The sequence below is a fragment of the Tripterygium wilfordii genome, chromosome 2, assembly GCF_013401445.1.
Source record: "Tripterygium wilfordii isolate XIE 37 chromosome 2, ASM1340144v1, whole genome shotgun sequence".
In the NCBI taxonomy this organism is placed as follows: domain Eukaryota; kingdom Viridiplantae; phylum Streptophyta; class Magnoliopsida; order Celastrales; family Celastraceae; genus Tripterygium; species Tripterygium wilfordii.
The window spans coordinates 10,320,845-10,334,658 of NC_052233.1; the positions used below are offsets into that span (position 1 = coordinate 10,320,845).

Sequence of the window (13,814 nt, forward strand, 5' to 3'; positions counted from 1 at the left end):
TGATGAAAAAGAAGAAAGAGAAGAGAGAGAAAATGAGTATGGAATGCTAGCTCAAGTGTGTCCATTATGGGTATATTAGAATGTAGCACTTATTAAATTGATAGTTGCATAAGAATTATTGTGTTTGGAGTGTGGGCACAATGTGGATGCTCTGATTCACCTAAAGAGAAAACTAGCCAGTTAATTACTTAATTCTCCTCTCACTAATGAAACCATTTGTTTCATCAACTGACACGTGTCTTCGATCGGATGGGGTCACCCATTTGACTTGACGACCATTGTCCGAAACCCTAAATTTTCTTCCTCTATTTAGTTGACCTATGTATCTATCCTTTTTCTATATTTGGAAAATGTTTTTTACCCTCAATTTTTTATTTTCTTTTTAAACCTTATTCAGTTATAACCTCCCCCTCCTCCTCTATTTCATACTCTCTCTCTCTCTCTCTCTCTCTCTCTCTCTACTTTTTCTTTCTTTTCTTTACTAATCTATCACTTTCTCTACCAAAAATTCAATCTTTTTGATATATAATTTATCTTCGTTGTGCAAATTTTTAATGGAAACCTCTTCAAGCTTGGAATTGACAATATCCATGCCCGGCGTCTCTTCATCTCCTCCTCTTTCTTCATTTGGTAAGTTCATATTAACCTATTGGGTTTAATGTTAATTTAACTAACACGATCTTGATCGTTCTAGGTTTGGTTTTCTTGTTTGTTTTCTCGGTTAATTACATGAGAATTTCCAAACTTTTTTAAGGATCTTAATATCTTATTGATGGGATGGGAATAATTTGATGTTAATTAATTGTTTTTTTTTTTTTTTGTTTTAGTGAGGGATTTGGACATAAACCAAGTACCATCAGGTGAAGGAGAAGAGGAATGGATCACGGCAGGAATGGAAGACGAAGAGGAAATCGGTGGCGTTAACGGAGGAGGAGGAGGCCAACCTCGCAAGAAGCTCCGTCTCACAAAGGAACAATCTCGTCTTCTAGAAGAGAGTTTCAGACACAACCACACCTTAAACCCTGTAATTAATTAGTCCTTCTCCTTCCTCCCTATCTCTATAGATTATATTTTGCCACGTGTACTCCTTTTAAAGCTTTTTGGGGGCTTTGTTTGGGGTGTGTGTGTTTGTAGAGACAGAAGGATGCGTTAGCTTTGCAGTTGAAACTGAGGCCAAGGCAAGTGGAGGTGTGGTTTCAAAACCGTAGAGCCAGGTACGGTACTGTAACTTTAACATTCCGTATCCGATGATATTAATTTTGGGTACTTGAGATTGGAAGGGCCAGTATTGGTGTAGATAGAGCGGAAGACGGTCTCTACAGTTGAAATCACCCCAATTTTTCTGAAATTTTAATCATAGATGTTCAGCAGTCCGTTTTCTAGTTTGGAGTCCAAATAATTTTTTCAATTTAATAAACAGACTGGACAACTGTGATACCTTTAACATGCGTTTTAATTTCTGGTAGTTGAGATATCGAGTTAATAGAATATGACAAAACATATGATCCCAATCTGATTCTACAGCCCCGTAGAATACTGTTGTAAAGCCTGAAAGTCAGACACCATTGATGATTATCGTGGTTTCTTTGTGTAGAGTTATAGGTCAACATTACTTCGTCTTCATATAATCCAGACTTCCTTGGATGCTAGTAATGCCAATGTAATAATATATCCTCTAACTATAAAATATATTAAGTAGAAAAATGGACATAAAATTGAATGAAGTAATAAGGATATTTTTTGAGTATAATCATTCAAAGTGTTTTAAGGGATTAAGAAATAACTAGAAATTAATTAATTGGTTATTAGGTTGCCTCATATATGTGATCCTTGAATAGTTTTAGGCTGAAATTTTGTTGAGGTAAATTTCCTTGGATTCCTTTCAATTGCGACGAGCTTTCCTATCATTCCCAAACCCTACCTTTTCTTGAAATTCACCACTTTTTTGGTGCTTGTGTTATTAAGGAGGGTAAAAACTGAGAAATTTTTTTATACGTATGGATATGCAAATCTTATAAGTTTTTTTTTTTTTTGAGAAAAAGGGTTAAGTATAGACAACAAAAGTTGCTAAGAATTACACTTTTATATTTACATTTATGTCTTTGTATATATATTAATAATATATACACGAAATACTTTGTGAAAAATAAATAATTTATGCACATTCATGGTTATGTTGTATCACGAGCAACTAGGTTTATGTGAATAAATGGATATGTATAATTAGGGTTGTCCGAAACATCTATATTATAATTTTCAGCCCAAACACATCAACAATATTGTGCGCTTTTGATTATTCGGTTCCTAAAAGATACATCAAGTCTGTACGACTTTATCTTCCTAGGAGGTTTCCTATCTCAATAGTGCTTTAGTATAAGCACGTTGAAGCTCAAAGTTACTATGAGATGTTTTCTTTCAAGAAAACACCTTGTTGATGATTAGAAACTGAAATGAAATGAAGTAATTATATATGTTAACATGATAACCCGACAAGGATTAAAAAGGACGTAGTTTTTGATTATATATAAGATGTGCATGTGTTTCTTCAGCCTCGTGTGCCAGTCATATCATGATCACTCTACTCTACGTAGTTATTAATAAGTGCCACTTTGACTCATTATTGTATGGTCTCCAACCGTGCTTCTCTAGTTCTCTATTGATGCCTTGTATTACATATACAAGTCGAATAAATCAATAAAGAAAAGTAGGTACCATTTGGACTTGTAATTATGTCAAATATTTTATCCCATATCATATTCATATAACTCAATCGAGTGACATATAAGTAAAGATCTAGTCCATTTCACACAACCAACGTATTTTCTGGGCCTAAAAACTAATGGCAATGGTTTAAGAAGAACAAAATAGTGTGAATCTTTGGAACAAAGCGGATGAAATTAATTTGTAGTGTTCGGACAAAAAAAATTATAACATGGTATTCAAATTAAGACTCCGTCCATTTGACTATGAACTCTTTTTCTAACAAATTATTCTATGTTTGTGTCTAAACTAACAATTGTAATATGACAAAATTAACACGTTAATATTGTGTGTTAAATGTAACAGGAGCAAGTTGAGGCAGACAGAGATGGAGTGCGAGTTCTTGAAGAGATGGTTCGGGTCGCTGAAGGAGCAGAATCGGAGGCTACGAAAGGAGGTGGAGGAGCTGAGGGCCATGAAGGTGGCTCCACCAACAGTGATGTCCCCCCACAGTTGCGAGCCACTACCAGTATCCACACTCACAATGTGCCCTCGCTGCGAGCGCGTGACATCCGCCGCGGTGGACAAGGGCCCAACCACGACTGTCACGACCGGCGACTCGACCCACATAATTGCGGCCACCTTGTCTTCTAAACTGCGTGCACCAACCCTCCCTTCGCGACAATCTTATGCGGCTTGTCAATAATCAGGATTGGGCAAGTCAAGTAAGTACAAATAACTTTAAATTAATTAGAATACGTAATTAATGTTTCTAATAATTTACTCACACATGGATATGGAGATTGGTACTAATTACTAGTTAGGTATCCATTTTATAATGTTAATTGTTATATGGGATATTTCAACGTAATTGGCAGCTGATTTTCCATTCATATTTTACCGCCTTAGTTGTTTTTTTTCAGATACCCAGAATTAATATCACCAAATTTTCACGTGCGTAAGGCAAAATCACACTGTTATTGGATCTGAAGCTCTACAATTTCAGAAGTGTATAATTATTATATAATAATTTGAAAAGTGTGTCACATCATAACTAAGGCGTAACTATTGTTGTTGGGCACCCTCAAATTATATATATTTTTTAACATAGTATATATATTTTGGGTCTTTTTTAATTTTGCCCAACGTGATTGTTAATTGTTGCCCACAACCCACCCAAACTTGTTAAATGGCCCAGCCCATCTCACTATCTCAGCCCATGCAACCTGTCTTTACCACTATCCCAGCCCAGGCAACCTTGTATTCCCCCTCTCCTCCTTCCCCCTCACGTAAGAGTCTAAGAGAGACTATCCAGTTCGACTGAAAGACAGTAAGAGAGTGCTAATCTGAAAGAGAAAGACGTTCGAAAGAGAGACAAACTGACAAATCACAAAGGTAATTCTCTATCTCCAATTTTCTGTATCCATCTTCTCAATTATTACTTATCGCTATTATTTTTTAGTGTTATTTTTCGTATTTTCACATGCATAATTAATAAATAACCCAAAAAAATCCGCACGCACTATCCCCGAACCCGCATTAAATTTTGTCTACCTCACATAAATTCCTACATCCACCCCTAATCACACTTTGTGTTTTTGTCTACCAGACTGAGATTTTCGGAGTTCCCTCGTTCCCTGTTAATACTCCAAGACCTTTGTTTGAAGCCCAACAGCCTTGTTGGAGTTGGTATAACGTTCAAATTACAAAATGCCCGTAAATCTGCATATGCACGCCATTTGTGCTTTGTTGGCTAATTCGAGCCCAAACTGTTTAGGCCCTTTAAAAAAACTAGGTAACCAGCAATTGGGAATCCCAGATAATTTGGGCCTTCAATAAAGATTTGCCAAAATGGGCTGTTTACTTGATTGCATTGGACAAATAGCTGGTGAGTTAAGCCCAAGCTTATGACAATTAACTGAACCAATGGCCCAGCACTAAAGCCCACCAATGGCACGTCCATGCTCCTCTCTTTTTCTGCTAAAATAATAACCATCCAGTCGATGTGGGATCTAACAAATCTGTTTGCCAGCTAAGCTGTCTTAACTTCTACAAGGCAGGGGACATGATACAAGGACGGTGACAACCATGTTAAATCATGAACAATTTAACAAGAACACGAGAAGTATGAAAAACCACACTGGAAACCAGACATCTTTTCAATGGCGAAGACAGCTAAGAGGTGTGAGAGAGCTTCTGTATATATATGATCTATCCTTTCATTTAAGCAGGAAGGGACACTCCTTTCCTGTCTGAGACATGGACCTTAATTACCCTGCAACCAGTGTTGCACAAAATCAAATTCTTCTCTCAAGTCATTAGAACAAGAACACCATTTTTATTATTAGGTTGTTGCCTTTGGAAATTACGTACATTCAATGACCAATTTATTTGTCTTTGGGGCAGTACAGCTAGCTAGCCAAATAACCACAGATTTGACACCCTCCCAACCCAACATTTACATGGGACTCTCAACTCCTGCTTTCATTCACAACTCAGAAATTACACATTGTCAGAAACTTGTTTCCAACCTTAATAAGCCAAAGCAAACATTTGGACATGTTCTCAGCCCTATTAAAATTGCTCCATGAAGTCTCTCCATGGACTATTTTACACTCTTTTGTCAATTTTCACATAAAATTTGATTTTCTGAGACCATTTTTTGTACGAAACGTTCCATGAAGAATGTTATTTTCATTCACATGGTAGGGTTTAAGAGTCAATAAACAAAGTCAACAACCCCTAAACCAAGAAACCTAATCCCTATCTATCAACCTCCATTAAATATCAGACTTAGATTTAGAAATCCTACTGGATATTTTTCACATGGTGAGTCAACGTTAGTGCTACGTGTCGGACAATGAATGGTGGTTGTGATCACATTATGGTGGGAATCTGAAAATATCTTGCTCGATCTCATGACAACACGTGCAACCAATCTATAACTCAAGAGTTTAAACTTTAAACTTTAAACTTTAAACTTTAAAGACGTGATCCGTCCATTAGTCTAGCTTTGGTCCACAAAAGACAAAACTAACCGTGAAAAAGGCCCAATAAACTGAGACCCACTCCTCAACGGATGGGCTAAACAGATCCAGTTTCATGGATTTCTTGATGGGCCTCAGCTTTTAGCCTTTTTGGAAAAAAATTCGACCCTCAAAATATTTGTTTATTTATTAATATTATTATGTTGTCCGATAACTTTTATATGTTAATTTATAAAGCTGCTGATTATTATAGTGGACAGAAGATGGAGAACATGTAAGGATATTTTGGTTCCAATTGGATTCTTTTACAAAGGTGGACTTTACGAAGACTTACCGTTTTAAGGCAAAAAGGGATTAATTAATTAATAAATATCCAGAGTTTAATTGGATTCTTATACAAATTTGGACTTTACAATTAATTTTGTTTTAAGGCGAAAATTGATTAATTAATTATTAAACATCCAGAGTTTAATTGGATTATTTTACAAAGGTGGACTTTACAAAGACCAACAAGAGGTGGTTCGTTTGGCAATCGACTGGATTATACATATGTATGTTCAATATTTGATTTCAATGAAAAGAACATTTCTCAACAGTATTAAAAAAAAAAAAAAGTGGAATTTACAAAAGACTTGCTGTTTTATGGCCAAAAGGGATTAATTAATTAATAAATATCCAGAGTTTAATTGGATTCTTTTACAAAAGGTGGACTTTACAAAGTATTGTTTTAAGGCGAAAAAGGATTAATTATTTATTAACTATCCAGAATTTAGTTGGATTCTTTTACAAGGGTGGACTTTACAAAGACTTATTGTGTTTAAGGCCAAAAGGGATTAATTAATTAATTAATATCCAGAATTTATGCCTCCATGTATTTTGTATGGTAGTTTGTAAGGTTGGGCACGTCATAAGAACTGCAGATGCAGAATGACGTCATCACTTGATTTAGAATTGACAGTAAGTAATTTATCTTTGACTTAGTTGACAGAACTAGAATATGTAATTAGAAGCTAGAGGATAAATCATTATATGACGGTTGTCTTAAAACATAGAGAAGCTAATTATGTGAGATGATAAAAATACATACGTACATATATGTATATACACATACATATACATGCATGCATACATACATACACACACATATATATTCTCAATCATGCAATGTTTTCTTTTCAAGGGGACTGAGAGGATATTTTAGGTACGCGAATGTGATTGTTTATATTGAGATGGATAACCCAGATCAATAGATCATAGCTTGTTTGTTTGTTCTCTTCTTCTCTAGAGAGATTTGACTAATCAGAAATCCAACTATCATATATTGTCTTCTTCACATGTTTAATTCCTGTTCATCATTCTAACACAACAAATAAAGATTCATGTTTGATTCATTGTCGATACATATTAAAATAGAAATGAGTCAAGATTTTTTTTTTTAACCGAAAATGACACTACACTAATTTATCCTTTGAACATTCAATATGAGTCTAAACTCAGGTCGTAAGCCCCGCTCGCACATAAATTTTTTACATGATGATAGGATAAGTTCAATCAAAACTCAGTACGTGGCCGCAAAAAAAAATTGTTTTGAGTGGGAATCAAACTTCGGATCTCATGAGTCTATATGGTGTGACACAGAGAGATTCAAGGTAGTCAAGTATAGATTATTGTGAACAGACTATAAATCGGTTTATATGCTTCATTAGGCGTAACATCATCATCCACAAAACTGTTGAGAATAGAGGAACTGTAGTGAAATTGAACATTTGACTGAACATCTTATTAACTTCCAAGTGCATGTCATTGTTAATATAGGGAGGTAAGAATTTTGATTCCACGTAAGAAACTTTGACCGACCAATTATTGTTTGTTTTGTCGGTCAAACTGAATATGACTCCCTATAGCCCTATTGATCATTTTCTGATGATCTTTTTCAACACCTTGAGAGTCTGTCAGTAGAAAAATTGGTGCATTGTGATTGTCAAAGGTTTTGAATCTCTCACATCTTTGATATCCTCAACCAATATCATGCGTATTTCTCTTTGTTAACTTGTATAAACCAACAAATATTATGATTCGATCAATATTGATGATGTCAAAATTATATGCACTGTAATCTTGACATGTGGCACAAGATATCGAGGAGCATGTCGATGGATGAGCTACCTTGACCGCTGACCAAGGCAGAGCCGAGATGCCCATCCGCGAAGAAAATATTTCGAGGAGCTTACACAAAGCATGGTAATTGAGAAGAGAGCATCTAGGCAAGACCGAGATGACCCTTCGAGCATACATCCTAGGAAGTCCCAAGTGACCAATTTTCAAGGGAAACTTTAAGTCCTGAAGAAACCAATTCCACTTAGGAAATGAATCAGGATGAGATTCAACCTACTGTAAATCCACCAAAGAATGAGGAAAATAAGAAATATACTTCTACCAAAATCAGAATTTTTCAACTCATATAAAGGGGGACCTCCAACACCAACTAAAGCATCTTGAACACTTAAACCATACACTCTTAATAGTTACTTGGGGGAGAGAGAGCGTGCACTCCAAATATTGAGCACTTCTCCAATGATAACATACTTACTTGAGCATCGGAAAGGTTTTTCGAGAAAATATTTGGACCCCCTATAGCTCACATGTTCTATTGTACAGATCATCTGTAAAGACACTTTCTAACGTCAATCCTACCACCTGATACGTTACCAAGATGGAACAAGTTTTGGAGGTGATCAAATACCAACTAGTGAGGTGTCCATGTCTTAGTGTGGAGGACACATACCCAATTTCAACCCTTGAGCTTCCATTTGTCAAAATTCCAGTACAGTAAATTTGAACTTTTTGAGAAAAAAAGAAAGGGAAGGCCCTAATATCACGTCACTCAATAACTCATACTCACATGCCATTTCAATCCATCTGCGCACAACTATATTCTATACTGTACTGTTAACCAATGTTTCATTAAAGTAACCAGCACAGGCAGTCACTTCCTAACCCTAGTTACCTCCTCATCTCACACTGACACACTCTTTAGTTTGTACGTGCTACGCAAGTATATATCCGCTACCTCCTCTTTCTCTCTCTCTCAGTTGCTGGCCTATATATGTATATATATGTATCTATTCATGAGTACTTGCTCCTCCTGTGAAACTATATTCTCTCTCTAGCCTTCATCAGTAGTACCTGTAAGGGGCAGCGGCTGTGCAGAGGACATATTCCCCCAAAGTTAGTTACATAACGGTTTATTCTTCCTTCCCATTTTGCCCTTTCTCTTCTGCCTAATTTACTCTCCAATGTCATTCCCCTTCCCCTGCCATTAGATCTTGAAGGAACACGTAACTGTTAACAACAGCCTCTACAGATGATTAGCTGGAAAGATCTCTACACCGTCTTGACGGCGGTGATTCCTCTTTATGTGGCCATGATCTTGGCCTACGGTTCCGTCCGCTGGTGGAAGATTTTCAGTCCTGACCAGTGCTCTGGCATCAACAGATTCGTTGCCATCTTCGCTGTCCCTCTCCTCTCCTTCCACTTTATCTCCACAAATGATCCCTACGCCATGAATTTCCGCTTCATCGCTGCGGACACACTGCAGAAGGTCATCATGCTGTTTTTTCTTGGTATCTGGACTAATTTCACCAGGAACGGCAGCCTAGAATGGATGATCACTGTCTTCTCCTTGTCTACCCTCCCAAACACGCTGGTTATGGGAATTCCACTTCTAATCGCCATGTACGGAAAATATTCCGGGAGCCTGATGGTTCAGATAGTTGTGCTGCAGTGTATCATCTGGTACACTCTCCTCCTCTTTCTCTTCGAGTACAGAGGAGCAAAGATGTTGATCATGGAACAGTTTCCGGAGACAGCAGCATCAATTGTCTCCTTCAAGGTGGATTCCGATGTTGTATCGCTCGACGGGCGGGACTTCTTGGAAACCGATGCTGAGATTGGCGACGACGGGAAGCTACATGTCACAGTTAGGAAATCAAACGCGTCAAGGCGGTCTCTGGGGCCGTGTTCGCTCTCTGCATTTTCTCCTCGTCCGTCGAATCTCACGGGAGCGGAGATTTACAGCTTGAGTTCGTCTAGAAATCCGACACCGAGAGGTTCGAATTTCAACAATTCAGACTTCTACTCAATGATGAACGTACAAGGATTCCCTGGCAGGCAATCCAATCTCGGAGCGGCGGACGTGTACTCCGTCCAGTCATCTAGAGGACCGACGCCGAGACAGTCCAATTTCGAAGAAACCCCAATGGCTACAATAACTTCACCTCGCTTCGGCTTTTACCCGGCACAGACGGTACCCACAAATTACCCAGCCCCGAACCCGGAATTCGCTTGTGCAGTCAGTAAAAACACTAAAAACCAGCAGCAGCCGCCGGCGCAGCAAAATATCAAAGCAAACCATGACGCTAAAGAGCTTCACATGTTTGTTTGGAGCTCAAGTGCGTCTCCAGTATCGGAGGGAGCTGGCGGGCTCCACGTATTCGGTGGTCCTGATTTCGGAGCCTCCGAGCAATCTGGACGGTCCGATCAGGGCGCCAAGGAGATCAGGATGTTGGTCGCTGATCATCCACCAAACGGGGAAACTAAGGGTATAATTTAAATTATCGAACCAGTTAATTAGTTAATTTATTAATTATTGGTTTCATGTGAATTCCGGTCGCTTTTTACTCTGATTTTGAAAATTTGTTGATGTTACGAAGCTATCCCTGCAAATGGAGAATTTGTTGGTGAGGGCTTGAGCTTTGCTGGAAAAGGAGGAGATGGGGAAGACGACAGGGAGAAAATGGGACCCACTGGACTCAATAAACTGGGGTCCAGCTCAACTGCAGAGCTGCATCCAAAAGTCGACGGAGCACAAGAATCTGGTGCCGTGAAACAAATGCCTCCGGCGAATGTGATGACTCGTCTGATCCTAATCATGGTTTGGCGCAAACTAATCCGCAATCCAAACACGTACTCTAGCCTCATCGGCCTTGTTTGGTCCTTGATTTGTTTCCGGTAAGCCCCAAAATCAAAATGACTGAAGTTAAATTTTGGATTGATAAGGCGTAAATGATGAAGATCTCAACAGTTGATATCTTAGTTATCTTAGTTGTTGAGTTAGACGAACAAGATTCAACTGAGTTCGTATGCTTCACAAGCCTCACATGATACTATGCATATAACTCAGTATCTGAGATAACGGAGAAATCAACTGTTGAGATTCATATCATAATTGTTGGATTCGGAAGGATTCGTGAATCTCTCCGAACACCCCCACATATGGTTGCAAGCCTGGGGTTGGGACCTAACCCTATTCCCTGAACCCCTCCCAACCCCATCCAATCATACACTGAAGTGAATTTTCTTTCATAGCTATTATCAAAATTATATTATTGTTGATGGGGTTGATTTTTAGTGTCTGGAATGTGGTTGCAGGTGGCATGTATCTATGCCTAAAATAATAGATAATTCAATCTCCATACTGTCCGATGCCGGGCTTGGAATGGCTATGTTCAGCTTAGGTGAGTAGTCATAAGACTCATAGTTGTTGCAAATTATTGATGCCAGCCAGCATTTAAGCCTTTCACTGTCTATTATTCATTCACTCAACATTCTCTTATCAATCTAAGATTGGGCTTTTAATTGTGAAAGACTCTCAAAAGATAGAAAATTTATGATAACAACAAGTTGGAGTGATTTAGGGAGTTGTTCTTTCTAGCCATCTTTGTACGAATATGATAGGGATTTCAATAATTGGTATCCCAATTATCACAGCTTGTTGAGTTGTACACACATCATTTTATGTACTTCGTGTGGGACATATGGAGTGCACGAATTCAATTCATTTGAATTATTTACGTCCAACTCAACAATTGAGATAATCGGATACCAACTATTGAGATTTTTATCATTTTGAATATTTTTATGGGTGGACAACTAAGAGCCATCCGGATTTCATCTTTTTTCCGAATTTGATTGAGTAGCCGACATGTGGGCCCAGTTAAGGGGGCTGTCGCTTTTATGGTCCAGACTCCGGGGTCGGTAGCCATTGGTTAAGATAGATAGATAGATGCTGTTTTCGGCCCATTTTAGTGAAAGGTAGTTGAAATTTATGGTTTTTGATTATTTTTCAATGGTCCTGATTCGGTTGGTCGAAAATAAAAATGGTATCAGGTATTTTCATGGCTTTACAGCCCAAAATGATCGCCTGTGGGAACACGGTCGCTGTTTTCGCCATGGCAGTCCGATTCCTCACTGGGCCCGCCGTGATGGCTGTGGCTTCAGTTGCAGTTGGGTTGCGCGGTGACCTCCTACGTATAGCAATTGTGCAGGTATATATACATATACATATGTCTTAATCTATATATAAATATGCATTACTGTTGGCATAAATAATCAAATAATTAATTTGATTTATTCTTTACCTAAACTACTATTATAGGCTGCACTCCCACAAGGAATTGTTCCATTTGTGTTCGCGAAAGAATACAATGTTCACCCAGCCATCCTTAACACTGCGTAAGTAAAATCTCTATAACATAGTAACAAGAAATTCTTTGATTAGTATTTTTTTTAATCAACAATTTTTGTCCTAAATATCCTAATAGTTGAGATGAACACGCACGATATCGCATGGATTATGTGGGGTAAACAATTTTACATGGATCATGTGCGTCCATCTCAACATTTAGAATAACTATGACAAAAAAACACTCGGGTCCTTACCATTTTCGTTTTCTAATAACAAAATATTTGGATTATGATTTTGCAGGGTAATATTTGGGATGTTAATAGCGTTGCCAATTACTCTAGTTTACTACATAGCACTTGGAGTGTAAAAGCAGAATGCCTGGAAAATGGAGGGGAAGAAAGATTCAATCAATGTTTATAGTATTTGGATTGCATGAGTACTGACCGCACCGAATTATGTCTATTGTAAACATGAGGATTTCCCGGGAGAGGATTTTAAGTTCCAGATTTCTTGGAGCCCTGACGTGAGGATCATGCATGCCCCCATTAGAAGAAGACATAGTCTACTCAATTTTTAAACAATCGAAGGTCCTTTAAGGCCTAAAATGGGAGACCATAAGGAGGAAAACAAGGGAAGATTAACAAACAAACTCAATTCCCTTTATAAAATGGAGGATGGAAGTCAAAGACAATGGAGAGGCCATTAATTAATCAATTGAAGATGGAGATCAAGAAAGGGAGACTGGGTTTTCTTAAGCAGTGTACTTTTTTTTCCCCTTCTAAAATATCCTTTTTGATGTTATTTAGTGTTGGTTTTGATTGTCCGTAATCCAGCAATTATTTGCGTCTGTGGTCTTTCTTTCTTTTTGATTTTGTAATCATGAGGGAAAAAAGGGGGATCATTAGTGAGCCACTCACATTGTTAATACATAAATCAATGATGTAACTTCTCATTTGAAACAGAAACCTATCTCTTCAAGACGACTTTTTTAAAAAAAAAAGAAAGTAAATAAAGCAAATAATGCAAGGAGAAAAGATCGAGGAGGGACTGTGTTGTGGGATCTTTGAAAGTGTTGAAATTCAAATCCTAAACACACTAAGAACATTGACTTTTTTGAATTTATCAATTCATTATGGATATATTGGATCTGTAAAGTTTTATTTTTTAATGGTCAAACCGATACGGGATTATAGTGTTGAGAATTAGTCTTTATGTTTTTGAAAAATGGAACTTTTGATTTGAGACATAGACCTATTTCTTCAAAGTTCAGAGACCACTTTTTTTACTTATCAAAAAAAAAAAAAGACCACTTTTTTTAAGCAAATAATGCATGGAGAAATTAAAGGCTGAGGATGGGTTTTGTATTGTGGGATCCTTGAAAGCAATTAGTCTTTATGGTTAGTGGGAATTGTACTTCGCATAGAGCCCATTTTGGTTAAGTAGAAAGAGACTTATAAAAGAAAAGTTGAATGAATGAGTCAAAAGTAGCTAGCCTAATTTTGCTTTTTAACCATTGTTGTGCCCACAACCCTACTCTAGCTACTACTCTCTTAGCCAATTGGACTACCACTCTAGTCAGACTAGTGAGCTGGTCAACAATTTCAAGCTTTTTTACAAAGTAGAATGATTACACCACATTATGTCATTATGATCAATAAATT

At 37.6% G+C, this 13,814-nt stretch overlaps 2 protein-coding genes across 2 annotated transcripts; both read left to right on the forward strand.

Annotated features, from left to right (window-relative positions):
* The first annotated feature begins 437 nt into the window (after nucleotides 1-437).
* LOC119979857 (homeobox-leucine zipper protein HOX3-like) lies at nucleotides 438-3,600 on the forward strand. Its single transcript, XM_038822481.1, has 4 exons — nucleotides 438-630; nucleotides 828-1,024; nucleotides 1,135-1,214; nucleotides 3,067-3,600. The coding sequence occupies exons 1-4, from the start codon at nucleotides 555-557 to the stop codon at nucleotides 3,404-3,406; spliced, it is 693 nt and encodes a 230-aa protein (XP_038678409.1). The 5' UTR covers nucleotides 438-554; the 3' UTR covers nucleotides 3,407-3,600.
* A 5,157-nt stretch (nucleotides 3,601-8,757) lies between these two features.
* LOC120005654 (auxin efflux carrier component 7-like) lies at nucleotides 8,758-13,065 on the forward strand. The gene is made up of 6 exons (XM_038855420.1): nucleotides 8,758-10,288; nucleotides 10,400-10,697; nucleotides 11,118-11,203; nucleotides 11,856-12,013; nucleotides 12,124-12,200; nucleotides 12,454-13,065. The coding sequence occupies exons 1-6, from the start codon at nucleotides 9,052-9,054 to the stop codon at nucleotides 12,518-12,520; spliced, it is 1,923 nt and encodes a 640-aa protein (XP_038711348.1). The 5' UTR covers nucleotides 8,758-9,051; the 3' UTR covers nucleotides 12,521-13,065.
* Nucleotides 13,066-13,814: the final 749 nt, after the last annotated feature.

What these genes read in the sequence shown, in the direction of transcription:
- LOC120005654 (XM_038855420.1), top strand. Translation starts at nt 9,052, where the DNA reads ATGATTAGCTGGAAAGATCTCTACACCGTCTTGACGGCGGTGATTCCT. An exon ending in TACGTATAGCAATTGTGCAG is followed by an intron (nt 12,014 to 12,123) that starts GTATATATACAT and finishes CTACTATTATAG; the next exon opens with GCTGCACTCCCACAAGGAAT. An exon ending in CCAGCCATCCTTAACACTGC is followed by an intron (nt 12,201 to 12,453) that starts GTAAGTAAAATC and finishes ATGATTTTGCAG; the next exon opens with GGTAATATTTGGGATGTTAA.
- LOC119979857 (XM_038822481.1), top strand. Translation starts at nt 555, where the DNA reads ATGGAAACCTCTTCAAGCTTGGAATTGACAATATCCATGCCCGGCGTC. An exon ending in TCCTCCTCTTTCTTCATTTG is followed by an intron (nt 631 to 827) that starts GTAAGTTCATAT and finishes TTTTTGTTTTAG; the next exon opens with TGAGGGATTTGGACATAAAC. An exon ending in ACAACCACACCTTAAACCCT is followed by an intron (nt 1,025 to 1,134) that starts GTAATTAATTAG and finishes GTGTGTTTGTAG; the next exon opens with AGACAGAAGGATGCGTTAGC.